This window comes from Gadus chalcogrammus, chromosome 9 (genome assembly GCF_026213295.1).
Source record: "Gadus chalcogrammus isolate NIFS_2021 chromosome 9, NIFS_Gcha_1.0, whole genome shotgun sequence".
In the NCBI taxonomy this organism is placed as follows: Eukaryota; Metazoa; Chordata; class Actinopteri; order Gadiformes; family Gadidae; genus Gadus; species Gadus chalcogrammus.
Window position 1 is genome coordinate 3,634,433 of NC_079420.1, and position 20,653 is coordinate 3,655,085.

The following is a 20,653-nucleotide window of genomic DNA, read 5'->3' on the forward strand; positions in this document are numbered from 1 at the left end:
TATTGAGTTGGTCCTGTACTGAGCAAAGCAAATCTAGACACAGGGTATACAAAACATCTGCACAAATGATTTAATTATTTATAACACACAGATCACATGACAATGATAATGTCGCATTAAGGACAGTTTGTATTGTTTTTTCTTCTTAATCTGACGTTTTTACTTTTTCTTACTTTTACGTTTCCTACACAGAACGGTGGGTTTGATCATTCTATTCTCTCAGTATCTGAGCAAGGTCAACGTTCCCATGATTACCTACAAGGACAAGAAGTGGACAATCTTTCAGTATCCCCTCTTCAAACTGTTCTCTGTGAGTATCGCCTGCTCTCATGGCTCTTTGCCGTGCGTCACACCTGTCCTGGACCTTTACTTGTGCGCTTAGCTCAGGATAAAAAACGTTGGTGCTCAGTGATTGCACGTGGCCTACCAACCTTGTGGCTTATAAACCTGCGTTTACATTGGACAAACTCCGAAGGGAAGGGTCTTTTACAGGTCTAATTCAAAATATTTATGTACAAAAGCGGCAATGACGACACAATGCACAGAAGTCACTTCTGGTCAGAGGAGCCAGGCCCGGAGGCAACCCACAGTGCCCAGTGCCTCCTAGTGTCGCCAACACCCGCTGCCAACTGCTCACATGCCAACCCTAAAGGTTTCAACACGGGGAAAACTGAGCGGTAGGGCAAAATCTGTGCGCGTTCACGTGGGCGGAAACCGCTTCCTGGTTTACAGCCGCTTTTCTAACCGCCTCCCCTCTGCCGCCCTTCCCTCATTGAAATGAATGGAGGCGGCGAGTTGCCGCGCGGCGTTGGGAAAGCGGCTTAAGCCTCCAAGAGACAACAGCACCTCCCAACAACCCACAGAGCCTCCAAAGCCAGCAAGCTCCAACCATAACAACTGGTTGTGCACCTTTGGCCCGACCAAGGATCCAGTGGCCTCAATCCTCGAAGAGGTCTGATTGGCAGCAGTTCGATGAGGATATAGATCAGGCCTTTGGTAGTGACAGCCAAGGGGGATTTGGACCGTCGGCTGAAAACGATGACCACCTTCATAGCAAACATCGCGGCTGAGCGATTTGGAACGGAGGCACCCAAGCCCACGCCATCGGCCTATGCTCCAAACCATAGCGCGAGGAAGATCCAGAGCCTCAGGGAAGAGCTCAAGCTGCAAAAGAGGCAGTACAAGACAGCAGGGGAAATTGAGAGAGCTGGCCTAGCGGCCATGAGAGCAATCCTAAGGAAACAAGTCTTGACCCTGCTGAGGGCAGAGTTCCACAGGAGGAGGAGGAAAGAGAGAGCCAGGAAGAGAACAGCTTTCCTGGCCAACCGCTTCAAGTTGACCAAGCAGCTTCTTGGTCAAAAGAGGACTGGCTGTCTTACCTGCTCCAAGGATGTCATTGATAACCACCTCAAGGCCACGTACAGTGACCCTACCAGAGAACAACCGCTGGGCCCATGTGATGCACTGACATACCACCAGAGCTTAAATCAGACTTTAACCTGAAAGAGCCCTGCCTTAGTGAAGTTGAGGAAGTGGTGCGGAGAGCAAGATGAAGCTCGGTACCAGGCCCAAGCGGAGTGCCTTATAAGATTTATAAAAACTGCCCAAAGCTATTACAAAGGCTTTGGAGGGCGCTTAAGGTGATCTGGAGGAGAGGAAAGATCCCCCAGTCATGGAGGTATGCAGAGGGAGTGTACATACCGAAAGATGAAAAGTCTGAGAACATCGACCAGTTTCGGGTCATCTCCTTGCTCAGTGTGGAGAGCAAAATCTTTTTCAGTATCGTAGCCAAAAGACTCTCAGACTCCCTGTTGAGCAATAAGTACATCGACACGTCAGTGCAGAAGGGAGGAATACCAGGGGTTCCTGGTTGCCAGAACACACAGGCGTGGTTACCCAGCTCATCAGGGAGGGGATCTGGCTGTGCTATGGCTGGATCTCACCAACGCCTATGGCTCGATACCCCACCAGCTGGTAGAGGTCGCACTACAGAAACACCATGCATCCCAGAAGGTGAAAGACCTCATCCTGGACTACTACAGAAAAATCAGCTTGAGAGTGTCCTCTGGCCAGATGACATCTGACTGGCACCAGCTGGAAGTGGGCATAATCACTGGCTGTACAATCTCATTGACCCTCTTCGCACTAGCAATGAACATGCTGGTCAAGGCAGCGGCACCAGAATGCACTGGTCCCCTCAGCAAGTCTGGAGTAAGGCAACCTCCCATCAGAGCCTTCATGGACGATCTCACAGTGACAACAACAGCTGTACCAGGAGCCAGGTGGATCCTCCAGGGGTCGGAGAGCGTCATGGCGTGGGCTTGCATGAGTTTCAAACCTGCAAAGTTCAGTTCCTTGGTTCTTAAGAAGGGGAAGGTCACAGACAAATTCCGCTTCAGGCTGGGAGAACACCAGATCCTGTCTGTCACTGAGAAGCCGGTGAAGAGCCTTGGAAAGGTCTTCAACTGCAGTCTGAATGACAGAGATTCCATCATGGCAACCAGTGCTGAGTTGGAGGGCTGGTTAAGAACAGCGGACAAGTCTGGGCTCCCTGGAAGATTCAAGGCCTTGGTCTACTAGCATGTAATCCTCTGAGACTAATTACCTGCTCTTTCGAGCAAGCAAGAATCTTTTACCTTTCAAAACCGATTAATATATTAAAAGGATCCTATTGATTTAAAACAGGGACATGCAATTCTGGGGAACACTTTCTCTGTGAATGAAATGACATGATCGTTCTACCCTTTTTGTGATGATTTGCATTGGATTTAATGTTTTCAGCTTTCTCTGCTCTTTCACTGTATTGACATTCAACACTCAACCCAAGTACTCCAATGTTGTGCTATGGCTACCAACTGATAATACACCCGGTGGTTTTCACACTATGCGTATAAAGGAATTTATAATATTGACTTGCACAACAATCTGGCAGGTTTTTAGCCTCTGGGTGTAGATAATTCTCTATTTTCTTTGGGTATAACCTGAGAAAGAGGCCTACTGATAAAGAGATAAGGCTTACTGTAAAAGCTATAATACATCATAATGTATTTGATGTATTATGTCTATGATGTATTTCTGGGAATGTATACCCTGTAACGGGGGTTAGGCAGAACCCAAGTGCACAGACTGACAATGGTGACAGAGCAGTCCAAAGGTTTTATTGGTCGCACAGATGATCAGGGTTGGGCAGGCAGAGTAAACGGGGACAGGCAAGAGTTTGGGAACCGGCAGGCAATCAGGCAGACTGGGGGGTACCGTCGGCGGGCGGCTTAGTCGGGCAGGCGAGGGGTCGATATCAGGAGGGCAGGCAGGCAGGCGAGGAGCCGGACAGGGGAGCAGACGGGCCGGCGGGGACTCGACAACAGGCGGGTGGTCAGACAGGCGAGGGTTCGGTGACAGGCAGGATCAGCGTTGGAGAAACGTTTCTGGAGTCGCAGGAAAGCTCTGTGAGTATCGAGAGACGATCTGGCGGAAACTGAGTGGAGAGAGAGGATTTATATAGAGGGAGAACAGGTGAAGGTGGTTGAGCTAAATAGGTGAGATCAGCTTGGCAGGCAGGTGAACGGGGAAATCAGGACAGGACCATGACAATACCCCATAGTGGGAGAGTATAGTATATGTACACTGGAGGAACTTTATAATTCATCATCAATGGCTATATAAACACATAATCTTGTTTGAGTCTGCTTGAAATATACCTTAGAAGCACTGGCTGTCACTAGGTCAATACAGTTTATCCAAGTGTTTTGACAGTAGGCCTCTCTGTATTTCACCTCAAACAGTGGAGGTACAGAGCTGTATCGAAGTTGTTCAAACAATCAGAATCGGAGTGTTGATGGATGAGAATGAACATTAAAAAACCAACCCTTGGAACCTAAACAAATGAAGAATTTAAACGTCAGTGTAATGTGTACAAAAGGTGCACCTTCCCCTGGTGGTACATGAGAGTACTGCACATTGTCAGATTTTATTCTTGAAATTGACAAAATATAGTATTATGGCATGTTATCATAAAAAACATAGGGTTTCCTTTGTGTTCTCCATTTTTTCACTTTTTCCATTGATGTTATAGGTTAATTTGTGCGTAAGCAACGTTGCTGTCCTTGTTCTTTCCTCTCTTCTGCTGGCCCTAAGTAACAGTTGTGTGTAAAGGGGGAGACGGCACTCTTTGCTCAGCCACAGTATGCATCTATTATTGCATGTGAGGGTTTTGTTTCTTCTTAAAACACACTCCAGTCATCTACACGGGGCCGCTTTATTGCGAAAATAACATTGCACGGGCCCCAAGGACTAAGGTTAATTCAAGGACAGGTTTATATTCTACTTAGAACAAAGTCCAGTCATCCCCACTGAGCCGCATATTGCTAAAATAATATAGCATGGACCCAACATGCCGTACCCAGGGGCCAAATTGCCCTGGGTCCCTCTTTCATCACTTGCCAAATAATGAGATCCCTTATTATAGGAGGGCTGATGACCCAACAACTGCACATTACCACGTTTACGTTGTTTTTATTGGCTAGAAATACATACAATACTTACACTTGTTAATTTGTAAGTATTACAAATTAGGATTTGTTGAGGTATTATTTGATAATGCTTACTTAGTGTTACTAGAGATAAAAGCGCCTGCATATTACGAAAGGTAATGCAATGTAAAAAGGGTGGTATTTCGGATGTTCTTTCTATCAGCCTATCTATTTCTTTAATTATTACCTGTAATGTATTGTTTTTAAAGGGATTGATTTTAGCCTAGCAACATTTCTGTGCAACCGTGAAAGTGATCTGAGCAGTCGTAAGGGTCATAGAAGGAAATTACACATCGTGTTCAATACAATTTTTTTTATCCTCAATCATTAGGTCCGACAGAGTTCTTACGGTGGGTGATTATTATATTCATCTCGATGATGTTTCTTCCTGCTTTGCTGCAAGAAACATAATTTGCTTCTAAACACAGAAGCAGAATCACCCGTGTTTAGACAAGTGTCATTGCTTCTAAACACGTTTCTGGTCCCACACACATCAGGGTACTTATACTTCTTATACTTTGAACTGTATTTTCACACTTGGTTTGAACATTTATTCCATTTTTCTCTGTGGAGCTTCAGGTTACTGACCATCAATGTGGTTCATTTAACCTGTGTTTTATTTTAGATTTTCTTCCCAGTAAACAGGTAAATTGCTGCGCATCTTGAATCGCCTCAGCAACTTTGGACCTTAAGCGTGTGGTCTTCTCACACTGCTATCACTGGTCTGGATCTCCTGAAAAACACACAGCTCCGCCTCGTGGCTCCAAGTCGTTCCTTCTGTGGAGTCTTTCCCCTGGTTTAATTACACTGTTTCTGGTGTAAACGTAGAATGGCATCCATGTTCACCTTCTCTATTACAAAGACCTTAATGCTCTGGTTTTGGTGCTGGCTGGATCTTGTCAAGCTTTTGACACTGTAGATCACAGCATCCCGACTGAACGGCTTAGGCAGTGGGTTGGGGCCTTTGGGAGCGCCCTGGACTCCCAAAGTCAAGGTCAGGATTCATTTTAAGGTAATTGTTTCTACATGTAGACCCTTGCATGTTCAGGCAACTTTATACATATCTGAATATGCACCGGTAGGCCACTGCGGTCAACTGGCCTTCGACATGCGTCGTTTTTTGGACTTACAGTATGTGTGACGGTAAAGTATGTTGTTGCTAATGTTTTGTTGTTTGTTTCTTTGAACTGTTTGGTAGTATTATTTATGTCCGACTTATTGAGATTTTCCCCTGTTTAAAAACGTCATTCCTTTTAGTCGAACATAACACTTCTTACGCTTGAAAACAATCAAATGATCAAATTCCGCCACCGTCTCCACTGAGCCTAAACATTAATCGCAAAACGCACGGGGTATCGCTCAATGAAAACAGTCCCGCCTTTCTGAAACATGATGAGATGAACATTGTGTTGTGCTTGAAATTTGACCGTGTTTGGTTAGAAGGTTCCCGTGACTTTAAGGTTAAGAAAACACAGACAAATCAAACGTTTACTTGACCACAGCAGGGATAAAAGCAGCCTCTCAAAACAGTCTCTCTTGTCTCCTCCCCCCTCCCTGCCCCCCTGTCACAGGCCTTGTTCGGGATGTGTGGTGGCTGGTTGGTCTGCTACCTATTGACCGTCTTCGAGGTTCTGCCCTCCAAGTCGGACCAGTACGGATACTCTGCCCGGACCGACATCAACCTGGACGCCGTGAGCAGTGCTCCGTGGTTCCGTGTTCCTTACCCAGGTTAGAGAACCCACGACGGTCCTGGTCCCAGAACCAAAGCTCAATGCCGAGGTTAGAGAACCCACAACGGGCCTAGTCCCAGAACCAAAGCCCCATACCAAGGTTAGAGTACCCAGGAGGGTCCTTGTCCCAGAACCAAAGCTCGATACCCGGGTTATGAACCCACAACGGGCCTGGACCCAGAACAAAAGCTTGATACCCAGGTTAGAGAACCAAGCCTGATCAAGGAATCCTCCTTACACAATCTTTCTTTAACAGGGAAAGAGAACAAATTTGATACTGTCCACTTGGCTTTTGGCTATTTCTCCTGTGCACACTTTATCATTATAGTTCCCATTCCATTGGTTATGCACTTCACAGCTGAGCTCTCTCTCTCTCCCTCTCCCTCCCCCTCCCCCTCCCCCTCCCCCTCTCTCTCTCTCTCTCTCTCTCTCTCTCTCTCTCTCTCTCTCTCTCTCTCGTTGCTCTGCTTATTGCTACATTACACATTGCTACATTACCTGCTGAAGACACAGCTGTCAAAACTTTTGTGACTGTTCCAAGAATTGAGGATCTCCCATGCCAGTCCATCAGCACCTTACTCCTCCACTCCCATCCTGTCAGAATGCCAGAGGAGGAGGGAGAGCGAGAGAGATCAAGAGAGACATAGCAAGAGAGAGAGACAACCCGCAGGGGAGGGTGAGAGACAGCAGGAGACAGAGATAGATTAAGGGAGAGAGAGAGAGAGAGAGAGAGAGAGAGAGAGAGAGAGAGAGAGGGAGAGAGAGAGAGAGAGAGAGCAGGAGGGAGGCTGATGGGAACGGATCTAACTTTCGAGGTTGCAGAAAACTGCAATAGTCTATTGTCAGCTCCATCTGAGGCATCTGCCAGAGGGAATATGAAATCAATATGACACTGCAATGATAATAATGAGCTTTCCCCTGGATGTCAGTTGTCCCTTTGAAGTACAAAGATGTTTATTTTTTCTGAAGGTTTGGTACTCCTGGAGTGAGCAAACTTTGCGGGTGCTGACAGGCGTTTTTATGATATGCATTAGGGATATGTCTACTCTGAGTGCACAGTTTATAAAGGTTGTAGAATCAAACCCTAAGAGTTTCTGGAGCTGTGTGTGTGCCGTTTGCGTGCGTTTGTACGCCTGTGTGTGTGTACGTGTGTGTTTGTGTTGTTTGCTGGTTCGCCATGTACTGTAGCTGTTCCTTTAGGATAATATGTTTAGGCATGCACAACAGCCCGTTCAATCTTTGAGTGAGTGCATGTCTGAGGCGTTGCGCATGCCTATGTGTGTGTTTGTGTGTGCGTGTGCGTTTACGTGTGTGTGTGTACTTGTGTGTGTACGTGTGTGTGTGTATGTGTGTTCCCGTTAACACCCATGGGGTGCCCCCTCCCCCAGGTCAGTGGGGGGTCCCCACCGTCAGCGTGTCGTCCGTGCTGGGGATGACAGCTGGCGTGCTGGCCTCCACCATGGAGTCCATTGGCGACTACTACGCCTGCGCCCGCCTCTCCGGGGCCCCGCCCCCACCCACGCACGCCATCAACCGGGGCATCGCGGTGGAGGGCCTGGGCTGCATCCTGGCCGGGCTGTGGGGCACGGGGAACGGCACCACGTCGTACAGCCAGAACATCGCCGCGCTGGGTATCACCAAGGTGGGCTTTCGGTCGGGCAGAAGCACCATTTGCTTTGGTTGTGCAGAAGCAAGGACCTCGGAGTTCTCTGGAGATCCTTTTTCGACGGCCTATATCCCCCCGAGGGGTGTCAAGGCATAAGAAGAAGAAAAAGAAGAAGCATCTTCTAACATACAGGCACCTTGTAACATACAGGCATTTCAGCAGGGTCGATTGCCCTTTGGAAATGTCTCTAGAACAGGGTTCTTTCCCGACAAACAATTTTTATGTTTAACCTTATTTAACCAGGTAAGGTTATGTGGTTCATAACCTCTTCTGCAAAGAGCGACTTGGCCAAGAAGAAGTATAAAACAAGATAAAATCAGGTTACAAAATAAGAAGAAGCAGGGCAGGAAACACACTCGGACAACACACATTTAGCATCGTGAGCGAAATAACGAAACGCTGAATAAATAAGTGAGTTTGAACATGTTGAATACAAAGGCATTGACCTGTCATTTCAGAGGGAAAATACAAGTATGTATCACTTAGCCACAAAGAGAGTTTGTGGCTTGAAGATGTGCTGGCTGAGGCTGTGCGGTTGATCGCACAGTGTTTGATTTCACTCGACTCAAACAGATGGATTCACGGGGCCTGCCAAAGTTTTGCTGCGCAATAGCTGTCGTCCGCATTCAATTCTAGTACATCCAGATGTGGATTGGAAATGTGAATTTTCTACAATTGCTGTCTATGTATTTTGAACCCTTAATGCTTGCCTATAAGATATGGCCTGTTTTTACATACAATAAACAACATATGTGACATTTTATTGATAAACCAGGGAAAAAAACATACTGTATGTGGTTTCCACTCTCCAAAAGTTCTGTCAAATGTTCTCATTCCAAACAGTACGAAGGTGCCAATAACAACGGCAGTACAATGACAATGGTCGTAAAAATATTAAAATATGTTTTTAGTTAAATAATAAGAATAATTATAATAGATCTGTACAAATAAACAACATTAATTATTTCATACACCAAAATAGTGAGCAAAAACAGGAGTGTATTCATAATATCAGTGATTTTATATCGGAAACCATGCAGAACCGACAAACAAAGAGCAGAAGAACACCAAATCCGTTCAACTTGAGGTTGAGGGGATTCCACAACAGAGGCCCTGCCCGACCCCTGACCCCTCCCGCTGTCCTGTTCTGTCTCAGGTCGGCAGTCGACTCGTTCTTCAGACCACGGGAATCCTGATGATTCTTCTGGGAATCTTCGGAAAATTCGGAGCAGTCTTCATCACCATTCCAGAGCCTGTTATTGGAGGGATGTTCCTGGTGATGTTTGGAATGATTGCAGCTGTGGGAATATCCAACCTTCAGGTAGATATATAAAGGGCCCCTATATTACCATCAGGTGTGAGTGTGATTAGCCAGTAAAGGCCTTTCAAATTCTGCCCTGCGCTGGGACATAGTGATATCACAAGTGGGAGTGTCAATCCAGACGTTTGATGGATGGATCAGGCTACCAGCCTTCCCAGTGGCCACTACCAACTGCTAGGCTTCCTTCGCGGAATAGTTTGGTTGCCTCTGCTTCTCCGGTGTCGAACGAATCAACTGTACTTTGGATGCTCACAGACCCACGCCATGTGCCAAGTCAAATGTAAACATAGACGCTGCAGGCTTCATAAAATGAAGGTCTTTTGTCTTCTGTAAGATATTTCCATGTGTTCAAAGCAGCAGGTTGTGGCGATCTCTAGTCTTCAGTGCTGTTTATATTAAATGTTTCTCGCTGCTTGAACTGCGTTCAGACATTGTTTGGACTTCTCCAGTCACAATAGTATTGTCTGTATCCAAACAGTGAAGAGAAGATCTAATATTTAAGAAACAATACCTTGCTAGTTTAAGACGATAAAATCTAGGCCATTATAATTTCATTTCAGCTCATGAGAGTGTGAGAACAGAACCATTAACACCTTGTTCGAACCACATCCAGTCCAAGATATATAACAGCATCGATACTCGAAAAATGCAAACATTGGAGTTGGAACATATTTGAATGGTAACCTATGGTACGTGTGGATCACTACATGATGTTTAACCTGGGGAATGAGGGAGTCTATCGCAACAGAAACCAGGTTAGGGGGAACGAGGCTTACAGTGGAGTTAAACAAACCAAATAAGGTTTTTTCTGAGGTCAATAAGTTTGGTTGATTTTGATATTCTCTGCTCTTCCTGTTACTCTGTTAACCTCTCGTCTCCTTACTGTGTATTCATACATTTTGGTCGCTAGAATCACGTTTTTTGTTTGCATTCTTTCCCAAATGTTCCCTCTTTCACTGCCCTCTTGCTTCCCCTACCTCATGCTCTCTTCCTCCCTTCTTTGTCTTCCAAAAAATATCTACTATCACTTTCACTTCTTCTGTCTATTACTGTAGTAGCATGATGTGGTGGGGATCATTACATCATTTGGCATTATATATCAAATATACATTTTTATATTCATATTTATATATTATCTAGATAAATATTATTGTCATTATTATTTACATTCATATTATAATGCCTGTCTCTGCCTCATGCAGTACGTGGACCTGAACTCCTCCAGGAACCTCCTCATTCTGGGCTTTTCCACGTTCAGTGGCCTGGTCCTACCGACGTGGTTCAACTCCAACCCTGGTGTCATCGACACAGGTGAGAGTCCTCTACCTGAAGGGCCTCAAGCCAAGCAGTCAGTCTGTAGATACTGACGGAGGTCCAAAACCTCCAACTGCCCTCGGAGCCCCTCAGCAGATGTTGAGGCTTCTCATTGTGTAGAATCAAAAAAATAAACAGATTTAGTCTAAAAGAAGAACTAACAACTGCACTTAATGCTTTTGTCCCTTTTTGTCGCTCACTCAGTGCTAGTTCACATTTTCCGTTACTCGAATGAGTTGTATGCCCGTCCAATTGCGTCCAGAGGATCTTTGGGCTGATCTTAAAAAACAGAAAATTTAAAATAAACAGAGAGGTTCCAGACTAATACGCATATGCTAAATTTGTCTGGGGATGTTACGTTAGTCCTAGCCTAGCTTGATATCGCAAAGTTACAAAAAGCAAGCTTATGAATGTCATAATTACTAGTCTATTACTCTTACATGCTTAGTAGCCTTATAATTGATTCGTTAAGTAGGAAACATGAATGGGGAAATAATGCTTCCACCCTGTGGCAGAAGAAAGCACAGCAGCACAGGGCACTTTTGCTTAATTATACGATTTTTTTTTTTTAAGGTTGAACCGTAAGCCGTGATGTTGTGGGGAGAGGTTTTACCGTATTAAAACAATATATATATCGCCCAAGCTTTGTCTGGACTATCCGGTTTTATAAGAGCACACAGTAATTAACCGACATTCCTGCACTGACACTCCTACACACACGCATACACTGCAAAACACCAGAGGCTCAGATCTGTGCAAGCACAGCACACTCGCACACACGCAAATACACACACGCAGACAGGCCTATATAAATGTCTAATCCAACAAATAACCCTATATCCTGTAAATCTCTACTTTTGCGACGTCTGTACTTACTTTCTGGAAACAGATAAGCCAATTAATGGTTTTGACTAATAATAAGTCTCAGCTTACAATCACCCACTCCTTACAATGTGCTCCCACAGTCCCCAATCTCCCACAGACATCAGACTTTGATCCTGGGAGTCATATGATGCGCCCGCCAACCGAGGACGGCCTGTAATCTAAAGTTCAGGTCTGTCTTCAGGAGGACTTGTCTGGCGCCCACAGGTCAACGGCAGCTTACCACTCAATCCTATTGACTCGACCCGCTGCTGCTCACTGTAATCTGCCCAGCTCAAGGCCCTCTTTCTCGTCATACTCCTCCAGTGCCTCATCAACGGAAAGCCCCCACTTTCTTCCAACACCACTAAACATTTTACTCAATTGGCGGATGTCTGTTGCAAGTGAATGCTTTGCCGCTTCCACCACCCTCTGTACTTATTTGCAGCTGTGGGCAGAACAGTTTCGTACCAGATATTGATGTAGCACGTCAGCCATGCTCACGATTGTGAAGATGCTGGATTTCATGCTGAAATTTCCCAGTCTTCATAAGAAAACAGGGCAAGGTTTTTTCACTGCGGAATCTGCATGTAATATCCAATAGAAGTCTTCAATGATGTGCACGCACAGGTACTTTAGACTACTGACCCTTTCAACCCAAACATCACTAATGTGGATGGGGATGTGTCCACACCCCTGCTGTCATCGGTAGTCCACAATCATCTCTTGAGAGTGAGGTTTATGTCCTGACTTCCTCTCTGTGGGCCGTCAAGTTGTTGTCAGTGATGAGGCCCAGGATGGTGTCAACGTTAAGTTCAATGATGACATTGGACTTGTGCCTGGTGGCACAGTCATGTGAACAATGAACACGGGAGCTCAGGGGAAGAACAGCGAGGAGGAGGTGTGGCTACCACTTCTCAATGCCTGGGGCCTGCCCATTAGGTAGTCTTATATACAGCTGCAGATGGCGGACTCGAGACCAAGATCAACTGCCTTAAAGACAAGGTGTGAGGGAATGATGGAGTCGAAGGATGAGCTTTAATCGGTGAAGAGCATTCTCACATGGCCAGTTGGTTGAGCACAGAACGAGTCGCCCAGAAGATGGCTTGATCTGTAGCCCTGTTGGTCTATATGCAAACTGAAAATGGTCCATGGTTTCAGAAAGGTGGGACAGATGTGTTTCTCTTGGATCAGAGCTGTGGTTGTTGGACTCCTCATATCTGGCTTCTTCAAAAGCGTCAGGGTCCCCTGAGTTGAAGGCGTCGGTCCGTGGTTTGAGTTTAGCGGTAATCTGCCGAGTGATCCTGGGTTTGTGGTTGGGGTAGTTGCAGACTTTGGCTTTTGGAACCGCATTGTCAATGCACTTACTTACAGTATATAGCCTATCCCAGACCAGCTGCATCCTCAAACATCTCTGTTGACTCGAAGCAGGACTGTAAGGCTGCGGCTGCCTCTTTGTGCCATTTCTAAATGTCTTTTGAATCTGTGTACCTGTTTCCATTTCTGCCTTTATGAAGGGAAACAGTAGGATCAAAGGTCAGCCTTTCCAAAGCAGGACTGGGGAGGGGTTTATAGCAGCCTCTGAATGGGATTAAACAGTGATCCAGGGTCAGTTCTCCTCTAGTGAGAAGTTATATATTGATAGTATTTTAGGCGTACCTTTTTCATGTTTGCTCTGTCAAAGAATCCAAAATCACACTAAAAAGTCATATTTTACAAGTGAATGTTTTATGTATTTTTTTATTGTGACTATCAAGGGCACAGGTCTAATTACAACAAGTATTTTCTGAAGGGTACATCGATAGTATCATCAATGCATATTGAATGATCTGCTGTAACAGACACACATCCATTAATAGTATTAATGTGCAACGGTTCAGACCACTGAGCAAGATACATAGGGGGGACATTAACAAAACCTGAAAAAAGTTGTTATACTATGCATAGTAGCATTTTCTATTGAAATATAATACAAGTTTACAAGTAGGGTTAGCCTTATTATAACATAATGTACCATGTAGCATTGTTTATATTAATCTGATCACCGGAGTAGTAGCAGTATTTCTCCATTCATAGGAGACTATATCACGGTGGTCTAAAAGTTTGGCAGTCTCAGAGGGCAGTATTTTGTTTGGTTTATCGTTTAATGATGGACTCAGCATAATGTAACGCCATGTAGCGGAGAAGGATGAGAACAGCAGGGGGGGAACCATCCAGACTAGAAGGAACACCCCTTCCCTACCACCCAGACCTTTTGTATTTTTGAGCCAGGTGCTCAAGCTAGGGTTTAGGTATTTAGGCCCAATCCCATTTCTACCCCTTCCCCCTTCCCCTTACCCCTCCCCCTTGTTTTGAAGGGGTAAGGGGAAGGCGTTAGGGGTAGAAATGGGATTGGGCCTAAGGCCCAATCCCATTTCTAACCCTTACCCCTAACAAGGGGGAGAGGTAAGGGGAAGGGGTAAGGGGTAGAAATGGGATTGGGCCTTAGTATCCCTGGTAGATCTGCCGGTCCATACCAATGGTCGAGGCTGGAAGATTGTGTTCTCTCTTGTTCCAGAAGATCTTATCAATGTTACCTTCTCTCCCCGTTAGATTTTATCGCCATCCTTTGAATATGTTTTAATGCTGGACACTTTGTTACTTCTGGTGAAAAAGTATTGTTGTTATTGATGTGTCTTCTCTCTTTCTTCAAGGAGTGAAAGAGCTGGACCAAGTTATTTTGGTGCTTTTTACCACCCACATGTTCATTGGAGGTTTCCTCGGATTCGTTTTGGACAACACCATTCCAGGTACACACAACACAAGCAGCACCCACACCATCACCGTGTATTGTGTTGATGTTTTCAAACGGCTTGATAAGGTAAAGGCATGTTGTATCTCATCCAATCGAAATCATTTCCTCCACACAACCTAATGCATGAGAGCGCTTAAAGTGGGTACCATTATTTATATTATATATATTTATATATTATTTCCCGCTGATAAATCCTGAGGGTTTATTAAGCCATAGAGTTAGAATAGATAGAGACACTCAAGTTATACCATGCAAGTTTAAATCCTGAAAATAAAATAAACAAAATAAATACCAAACTGAAACAAAGCTGTTATATGGGACATATGATATATCCGCCTAAACTGTTCTTGCTGGTTGTTTCCCGGTCAAAGGGAGTGAGAAAGAGCGGGGAATAAAGAGCTGGCGTAAGAAGGTCCAGGAGAACGGACCGGGCCCTGCGGTTAACCAGTCCTGTTACGACATCCCCTACTGCAACGCCATCTTCCAGCGCTTCAAATGCTTCCAGTACCTGCCGTTCCTCCCCTCCTACAGAGAGCCCAGGAGGAAAACCTCAAAGTGAGCCTAGCCAAAGTGGTGCTGAAAAACAACCTTCATTCTGGGATTCAGCTGGTTCCATGGCTTTTGGTAGCACACTATATAGAGAAGGGGGCAGATGGGATAGTGTGTTCTGAATTATGACATTTTAAGGAATTGTGTCCGTTATATGGTTGAAATTCAAACCTATGTTGCATTACAGGTAAAGCTTTGGAAATAAATTAAAATGTCTACATTTCAAAGAATCGGTCAACCTGAACCTGGACCTTATTTACCAATCATTCTCATGGGCGTTGAGATGTTGTAGGAAGAGAAAATGTAATTGAGAGATAGAGAGCAGAGGGATGGTTTTGTTTGACTTCAGAAAGCATAGATAATTTCCCTTTCATGATAAATTAAATCTGAGCGGGTCAGTGGTTAAAACAAACTACAGCGTTCTCGCTTAATCCTGGACCAATTTCCAAAATTGTTGCCACGTTGGTCCCTTAAACCGAACATGATGGGAATATTTGGTTGGGTGTCAGGTTGAAAAATGTCAAAGTTGTCCTCTAACACCTTACCTTTGAAACTTGATACAGACTAAAATAACAACACATTCAAGGACTTTATAATGCCTTTAAGCAAGTGAATAATTCTGAATTAAGCATTTGTAAACTTCTATCAAAAGTGATGTATGGCCTTGGAGCAAAGCTCAGTGCAAACCAAAAGACCAAAGAAAAGGTGTCTACTACAGAATATACTTAATTCCTGCAGTAACAAGAATTAATTAAATATCTTTCTCCTCTAATGCTTTCAGACAATCCTCAAGGGAGAAAACTGATTCATTTACAAAGTATATAAATTACCGCAGTCCTGAAATACAAATACTTTTGACAAGTTTTGAATATATATTATATGTCAATTAAGCATTAAATCCACTTTGATATTTAATCACAAAAAGCAGAACATATCTAAATCTGTAAAAGATGTATTTTAATTTGAGGTACAAATTCGGAATAATTTGTCAAGCGGACAATTCTGAACAGGATTCTACTCATATCTTTTTGACATTTTCTCAATGGAAAACTAAAGTTAAAGCTATTTATGTTGTCTTATTTGTGTTGCTACGGATACAGTCTGCTGTCATGTCCATACATGGGCATATGTCAAGCAAATGACCAATGTTATATACAATAATAAGCTAATAATAATAATAATAATAATAATAATACATACATACATTTTATAGTTGGTGTTTCATTAACTTAAAATGTGCATTTCAAATATTTGCATCTTTATGTATTTATTTAAATTTACCCAGTTTTACACTTGAAGCTTGTTGTTGCTTGTTTGCAGACCTTAAAAATAACTAAGATATAAATATACTATGAAACCAGTACAAGTGAAAAAAACATACATTCTGTATTCTTATTGTATACTTATTACTATATATATATATATATATTAGTGGTGGGCATAGATTTTTGGCAAACGGCAAACGGCAAAAAATCTGTTCGTTTACCTTGACAGCGGTGAATTATACTGGGCTATGGTGATTTATCAAATATATTCACCGCCGGAAGTTGTGAAGTGCCCATGTCAGTGAACGGAGCATAAACAAAAATAATTGACAGCTGAACGTTGGGAAGGCCCATGCAAGTAAATGGAGCAGTCTACAGCATTGAGAAGAGCCGTGTAATAATCCATAATAATGTAAGGTTTAGAAGTTAAATATTTGAAAGTTGTAGAATAAATTAATATAATTTATATTGGTGTTAATTTGCTAGAAATGTACTTACAATTTTTAGTCAGTTATATTACCATATTTATGTTACACAATTATTACATATTTACATGTTTACATATTTAACACAGTCAGGATATTCTGTTGAATCTGCCTCTCTGATTCCCTCACGTTTACCTCAGTCTAAATTCTAGCTTCTGATTGGTTAGTCAGTCACGTGATGGGTCTGAACAAGGAAGTGTTTGAAAATAGATTAACGGCGATATTTTTTTTATCGCGAGAAAAAAGTTTCGCGTTAACGCAGCCCTTAACGCCGATAACGGCCCACCACTAATATATATATATATATAAAAGTATGTTTTACAGTGTACGATACATGGCAGATTTTAACCTTTAGGTGGCAGCAAATCACCCAAAGAAGTTTAGTTCACTGTTGCTCTTTAATCCACATATTTTGCTGGATAGGGAGTTATTTCCATGAGAGCTTCTTCAAGCATATAAATTCCATCAGTTTGTAAATATTTCTTTCAAAAACTAAAAACCATTATGGCATTTGTACCCACAAAATGAATAGGAAATAGATTGTGCTAAGCAATAATTTTTCCAAAAGCTCTGAAGATCAGAGGTTATTTTCCGACCCAGAGCCAGGAAGCCAGAGCCAGAGTCAGGAACTACTTGAATTAATTTAATCTGTGATATATTAACATGAATAGTTAATGAATGCATGTTCCACACTGCTATGTGGCTCTTTCCAAGCTCTTATGGAGAAGCCCATGTATCGCTAATTAGGGAATGAACAAGAAGCAGTCGAAAATAGAATAATCCAAAGAGAGGACAGGTCGCAAAACTAAAACCACTAATGGAGATGTCGAAGCGCTCTCTCTATGAAGGCCTGTCAACAAAGACTCCACTTTGAACTGATTGTAATTGTTGTGTCTTTGATTACTGTATATGCATAAACAGCTGAGCCTTCTATCTTCTATGTATCTTGCAGATTAATTGTTATTTTTCTCATTTGGGTTGGGCCTGATTACCCTGATTAAATGTCCTTTATAAATATGTCTAATTTTTTCGCGTACCTGCCTCCCTCCATTGTCATTACCATGTCTAAAAATTGAGTTGGTTAAACTGTCTCTGTGTGTGCTGCTGATCCATACAGTATCCCCCTTTAAACAGACATGGCATGTAGGCATCATAAACAATAAAAAATAAAATAATTATTGAGGCCAAGGGCGCAGATCTTATTACAACTCAGAGTATTTACTGGAGGGGATATCAAGAATATCACCAACGTATATCAATTATCTGCTGTAACAGACTATTACTAGTAGCTTAAAAATATATATTTTAATGAAGCCCTTTTCACTATACTTATTTACCAATTTTCCAGAGCCACACATCCACAAATGCGGCACCATTCATTTATTCTCTGAGGGTGGGGGTGGGGGGGGGGAGGGACTTTTATGTTTTTCAGAAGTAGGAGGGGGACATGTTCCCTCAGTCCCCCACAGGATTTGTGCCCATGATTGAGGCCTCCATGTTCAACGTGATCTCCTGCTGTTACCCCACTGGACCCATTTCAACCACTGGACTAGTCCATCAATGTCTCCATGTGTTCTCAGAGCTATTTGATTTACCTCTCTGTCTGTATGCCTGGTGCACATGATGATGGAGGGAAATTTTGTGTTTAAAACGGAATAAAAATAACGGAATATTACATATGTAATTTAATATTATAACATTGACAGCACACCTCTGTAGAGTACAGTGAATAAGGCTGTGGTACAACATCCCTGATACATATCCCTGGCCGGAATAACACATATCAGCTTGCTTGTTATGGCTTTTAAAAGAAGAAACTTACTGGCTCAGTGAGTAGAATCTGGTCACGTTTGGCAGAGAATAGAGGGATTCGGTTTGTAGAAGTAGTAGAATAAGTAGAATAATGAGTCAATACGTACTAAATGTGCTCAAAATGAATATAGCCTTGTCCATAGGGTCACATGGCATCTATGTGAACAAACACCCAGCAAACATCATTCACTGGGGAAATGGAAGAATGTTTCAATATGACCAATATATGGGGGGTCTTTTAATAGCAGAAAACCTTCCCAATACCTGCTTTGCCAACTGATGTAAATCTATCTTTGATTTATTCTTTTGAGACTCATTGGTGATTCAAAATCACCAATGGTGAATGATAAAGAGAAGAACGTGTAAAAATAATTTCGCCTGGGACTTGGCAGAGACATTCATATCGCTGGCCAATTGAATGGCTGCCTGAAGGGTCTTCTTATTGAAAGATTTCTGACAGATTCCCAAAAGGGAGCTTCTCCTTAGCAAACAAACCGACAAGTCACTATGAATCATGTCCCTATTCGAATTTGTTGTGTTATTTGTTAAATTATTTTGTTCTGAAGAGATTCACTGCATCGCGTTTCAGTCGTAAATAAATGGCCTTTCCCTACTTTTGGCAGAAAGCCCAGAGACAACAGTGTATGACTGCAAAGGCATCTTGGGTTGAGCTTCTTTCTGTGGGAAGGAGCAACCATAGACAAACTGAGCAAATAAATGTACGCGCACATATGTTGATGCTTTTTTAGAAAAAGACATGTTTGCACTGCTTCGCCAGAAACCAACCCACACTCCAACTATATAAATGAAGAAATTAAGAACTGAGCAGAAGTAAAAGACTAAGAAAAGATAGAGGGGACAAATGTTTCAGGTGTTTTTTTAAGTCAGAAAAAGAGATTCAAAGTATTTTTTGCAGTATTTTCCGTTTGACGGGGCTGCGTACATAAGAGGCTTTCTGTTACATCTCACCCGGAGTCCATGTTGATAGATAGATCCCCTTCCCTGGTCCTATCCTAATCGACTCTGTCAGCTGTAGGCTAGAGTGGATCTCTCTGATCTACATCTGCCGAAGAAATACATTGAGTGACGCGTAGCGTTTATTGGTCAAACTACTTGTTGGTAGAAGCATTTAAGTAACACCCAGACATGAATGTTTTGTAGGAAACAGTAGAACACAGGACGAAATCTGTGAGTCCCCACAGAAAGGCCCAGACCGGTTTAAGAAAGACTTTCAGCCATGCTAACGTTGGAGGAAATGGTAAGCCCTGCATTAAAGAAATTACACTTTATGTTAGATAGCTCGACGTGCGGGTGCAAAAATTAAGTTGTCAATGCGGAAACAATGTTGCCAAGAATGTTGTTTCAAATATGACATTGATTGTGTTATGCAGTTCCTGTTTCAGCCATAGCAGGTTTTTTTGTCTCAAAAGTATAATTTTATTTATGTCCGTTGTCCCTTCTCCAGGGTAAGGTCCCCCTCCAAGGTAATACTGGGGGTGGGGGAAATGTTAAAAACATGGGGTGCGCGACAACAGGAAGGATAAGGGCTTAGTTGAGTTCCTGAACAACAGGTCAGCATTCTTGCCATGCCATTTAACCGTGGGAGCATGTCTGCCTTTGATCAGATTTGAGCATCTTAGAATTAACCAAATAAGTTCGGGCTTCTGGACTAATTTAGATTGGAAGATAAGCAGACATGATGGGGCTAAAATGTTGTAATTTCCATGACGGAAGAGAGAAACAGAAACTAGTTTGGAAAAGCTGCTTCAGTTATGCAATTATGTATGAAGGCGCTGTGAGACTCCATGTTCGTTGACAACAATTCGCATCCAACCCCATAGTCCCCCCTCCAGGCCTGAGACCAAGCTTTGGGAAGTTAACAATCAAGCCCCAGCCTCCTGCAGCTGGATCCTAGACTTCTTCACTGGTCAACGTTTTCTGGTCAACCTGGACAGCAACGACTGCCTGGCAACACACAGCCTCCAATCGGTTCTTAAGTTTAATGACGAAACAACAGTATAGGACCTGATCAAAGACAACCCGACCTCAAACAAGACGCCTCTGCAGGAGGTTTACAACCAGAGGAACCTGGCTCAGGTAAAAAAAAAAAGCACCATACAAAGCCTCTTCCACCTCACGGGACGAGGACCCTTAAGAAGGAAGTTTCGGCAGGAGGGTCAGAAGAGCCTAACAAGCCTTCGACAGAGGTCCCCTACAGGAGCCTTCTGACAGGTTCATCGTCGCCTGGCCAATGGGTACTGCACTCTGCCCTCGAAGGTGTGTCCAAAAGCCTGAAGGATCATCAAGGACCCCACCCACCCTAACTA

At 43.4% G+C, this 20,653-nt stretch overlaps 2 protein-coding genes across 2 annotated transcripts in view; both read left to right on the forward strand.

Annotated features, from left to right (window-relative positions):
* The window catches only part of LOC130389061 (solute carrier family 23 member 1-like), a 31,499-nt gene extending 16,386 nt beyond the window's left edge, over nucleotides 1–15,113 (forward strand). Inside the window, exons 6-12 of the mRNA XM_056598725.1 lie at nucleotides 193–310; nucleotides 6,101–6,257; nucleotides 7,648–7,901; nucleotides 9,082–9,246; nucleotides 10,449–10,557; nucleotides 14,115–14,210; nucleotides 14,587–15,113. Coding sequence (XP_056454700.1) covers nucleotides 193–310; nucleotides 6,101–6,257; nucleotides 7,648–7,901; nucleotides 9,082–9,246; nucleotides 10,449–10,557; nucleotides 14,115–14,210; nucleotides 14,587–14,774 — 1,087 coding nt within the window. The 3' untranslated portion in view covers nucleotides 14,775–15,113. The remainder of the gene's footprint in view (nucleotides 1–192; nucleotides 311–6,100; nucleotides 6,258–7,647; nucleotides 7,902–9,081; nucleotides 9,247–10,448; nucleotides 10,558–14,114; nucleotides 14,211–14,586) is intronic.
* A 4,729-nt stretch (nucleotides 15,114–19,842) lies between these two features.
* The window catches only part of LOC130389062 (solute carrier family 23 member 2-like), a 21,991-nt gene continuing 21,180 nt past the window's right edge, over nucleotides 19,843–20,653 (forward strand). The window contains 1 exon segment of the mRNA XM_056598726.1: nucleotides 19,843–19,847. Within this exon segment, the coding sequence (XP_056454701.1) occupies nucleotides 19,843–19,847 (5 nt within the window).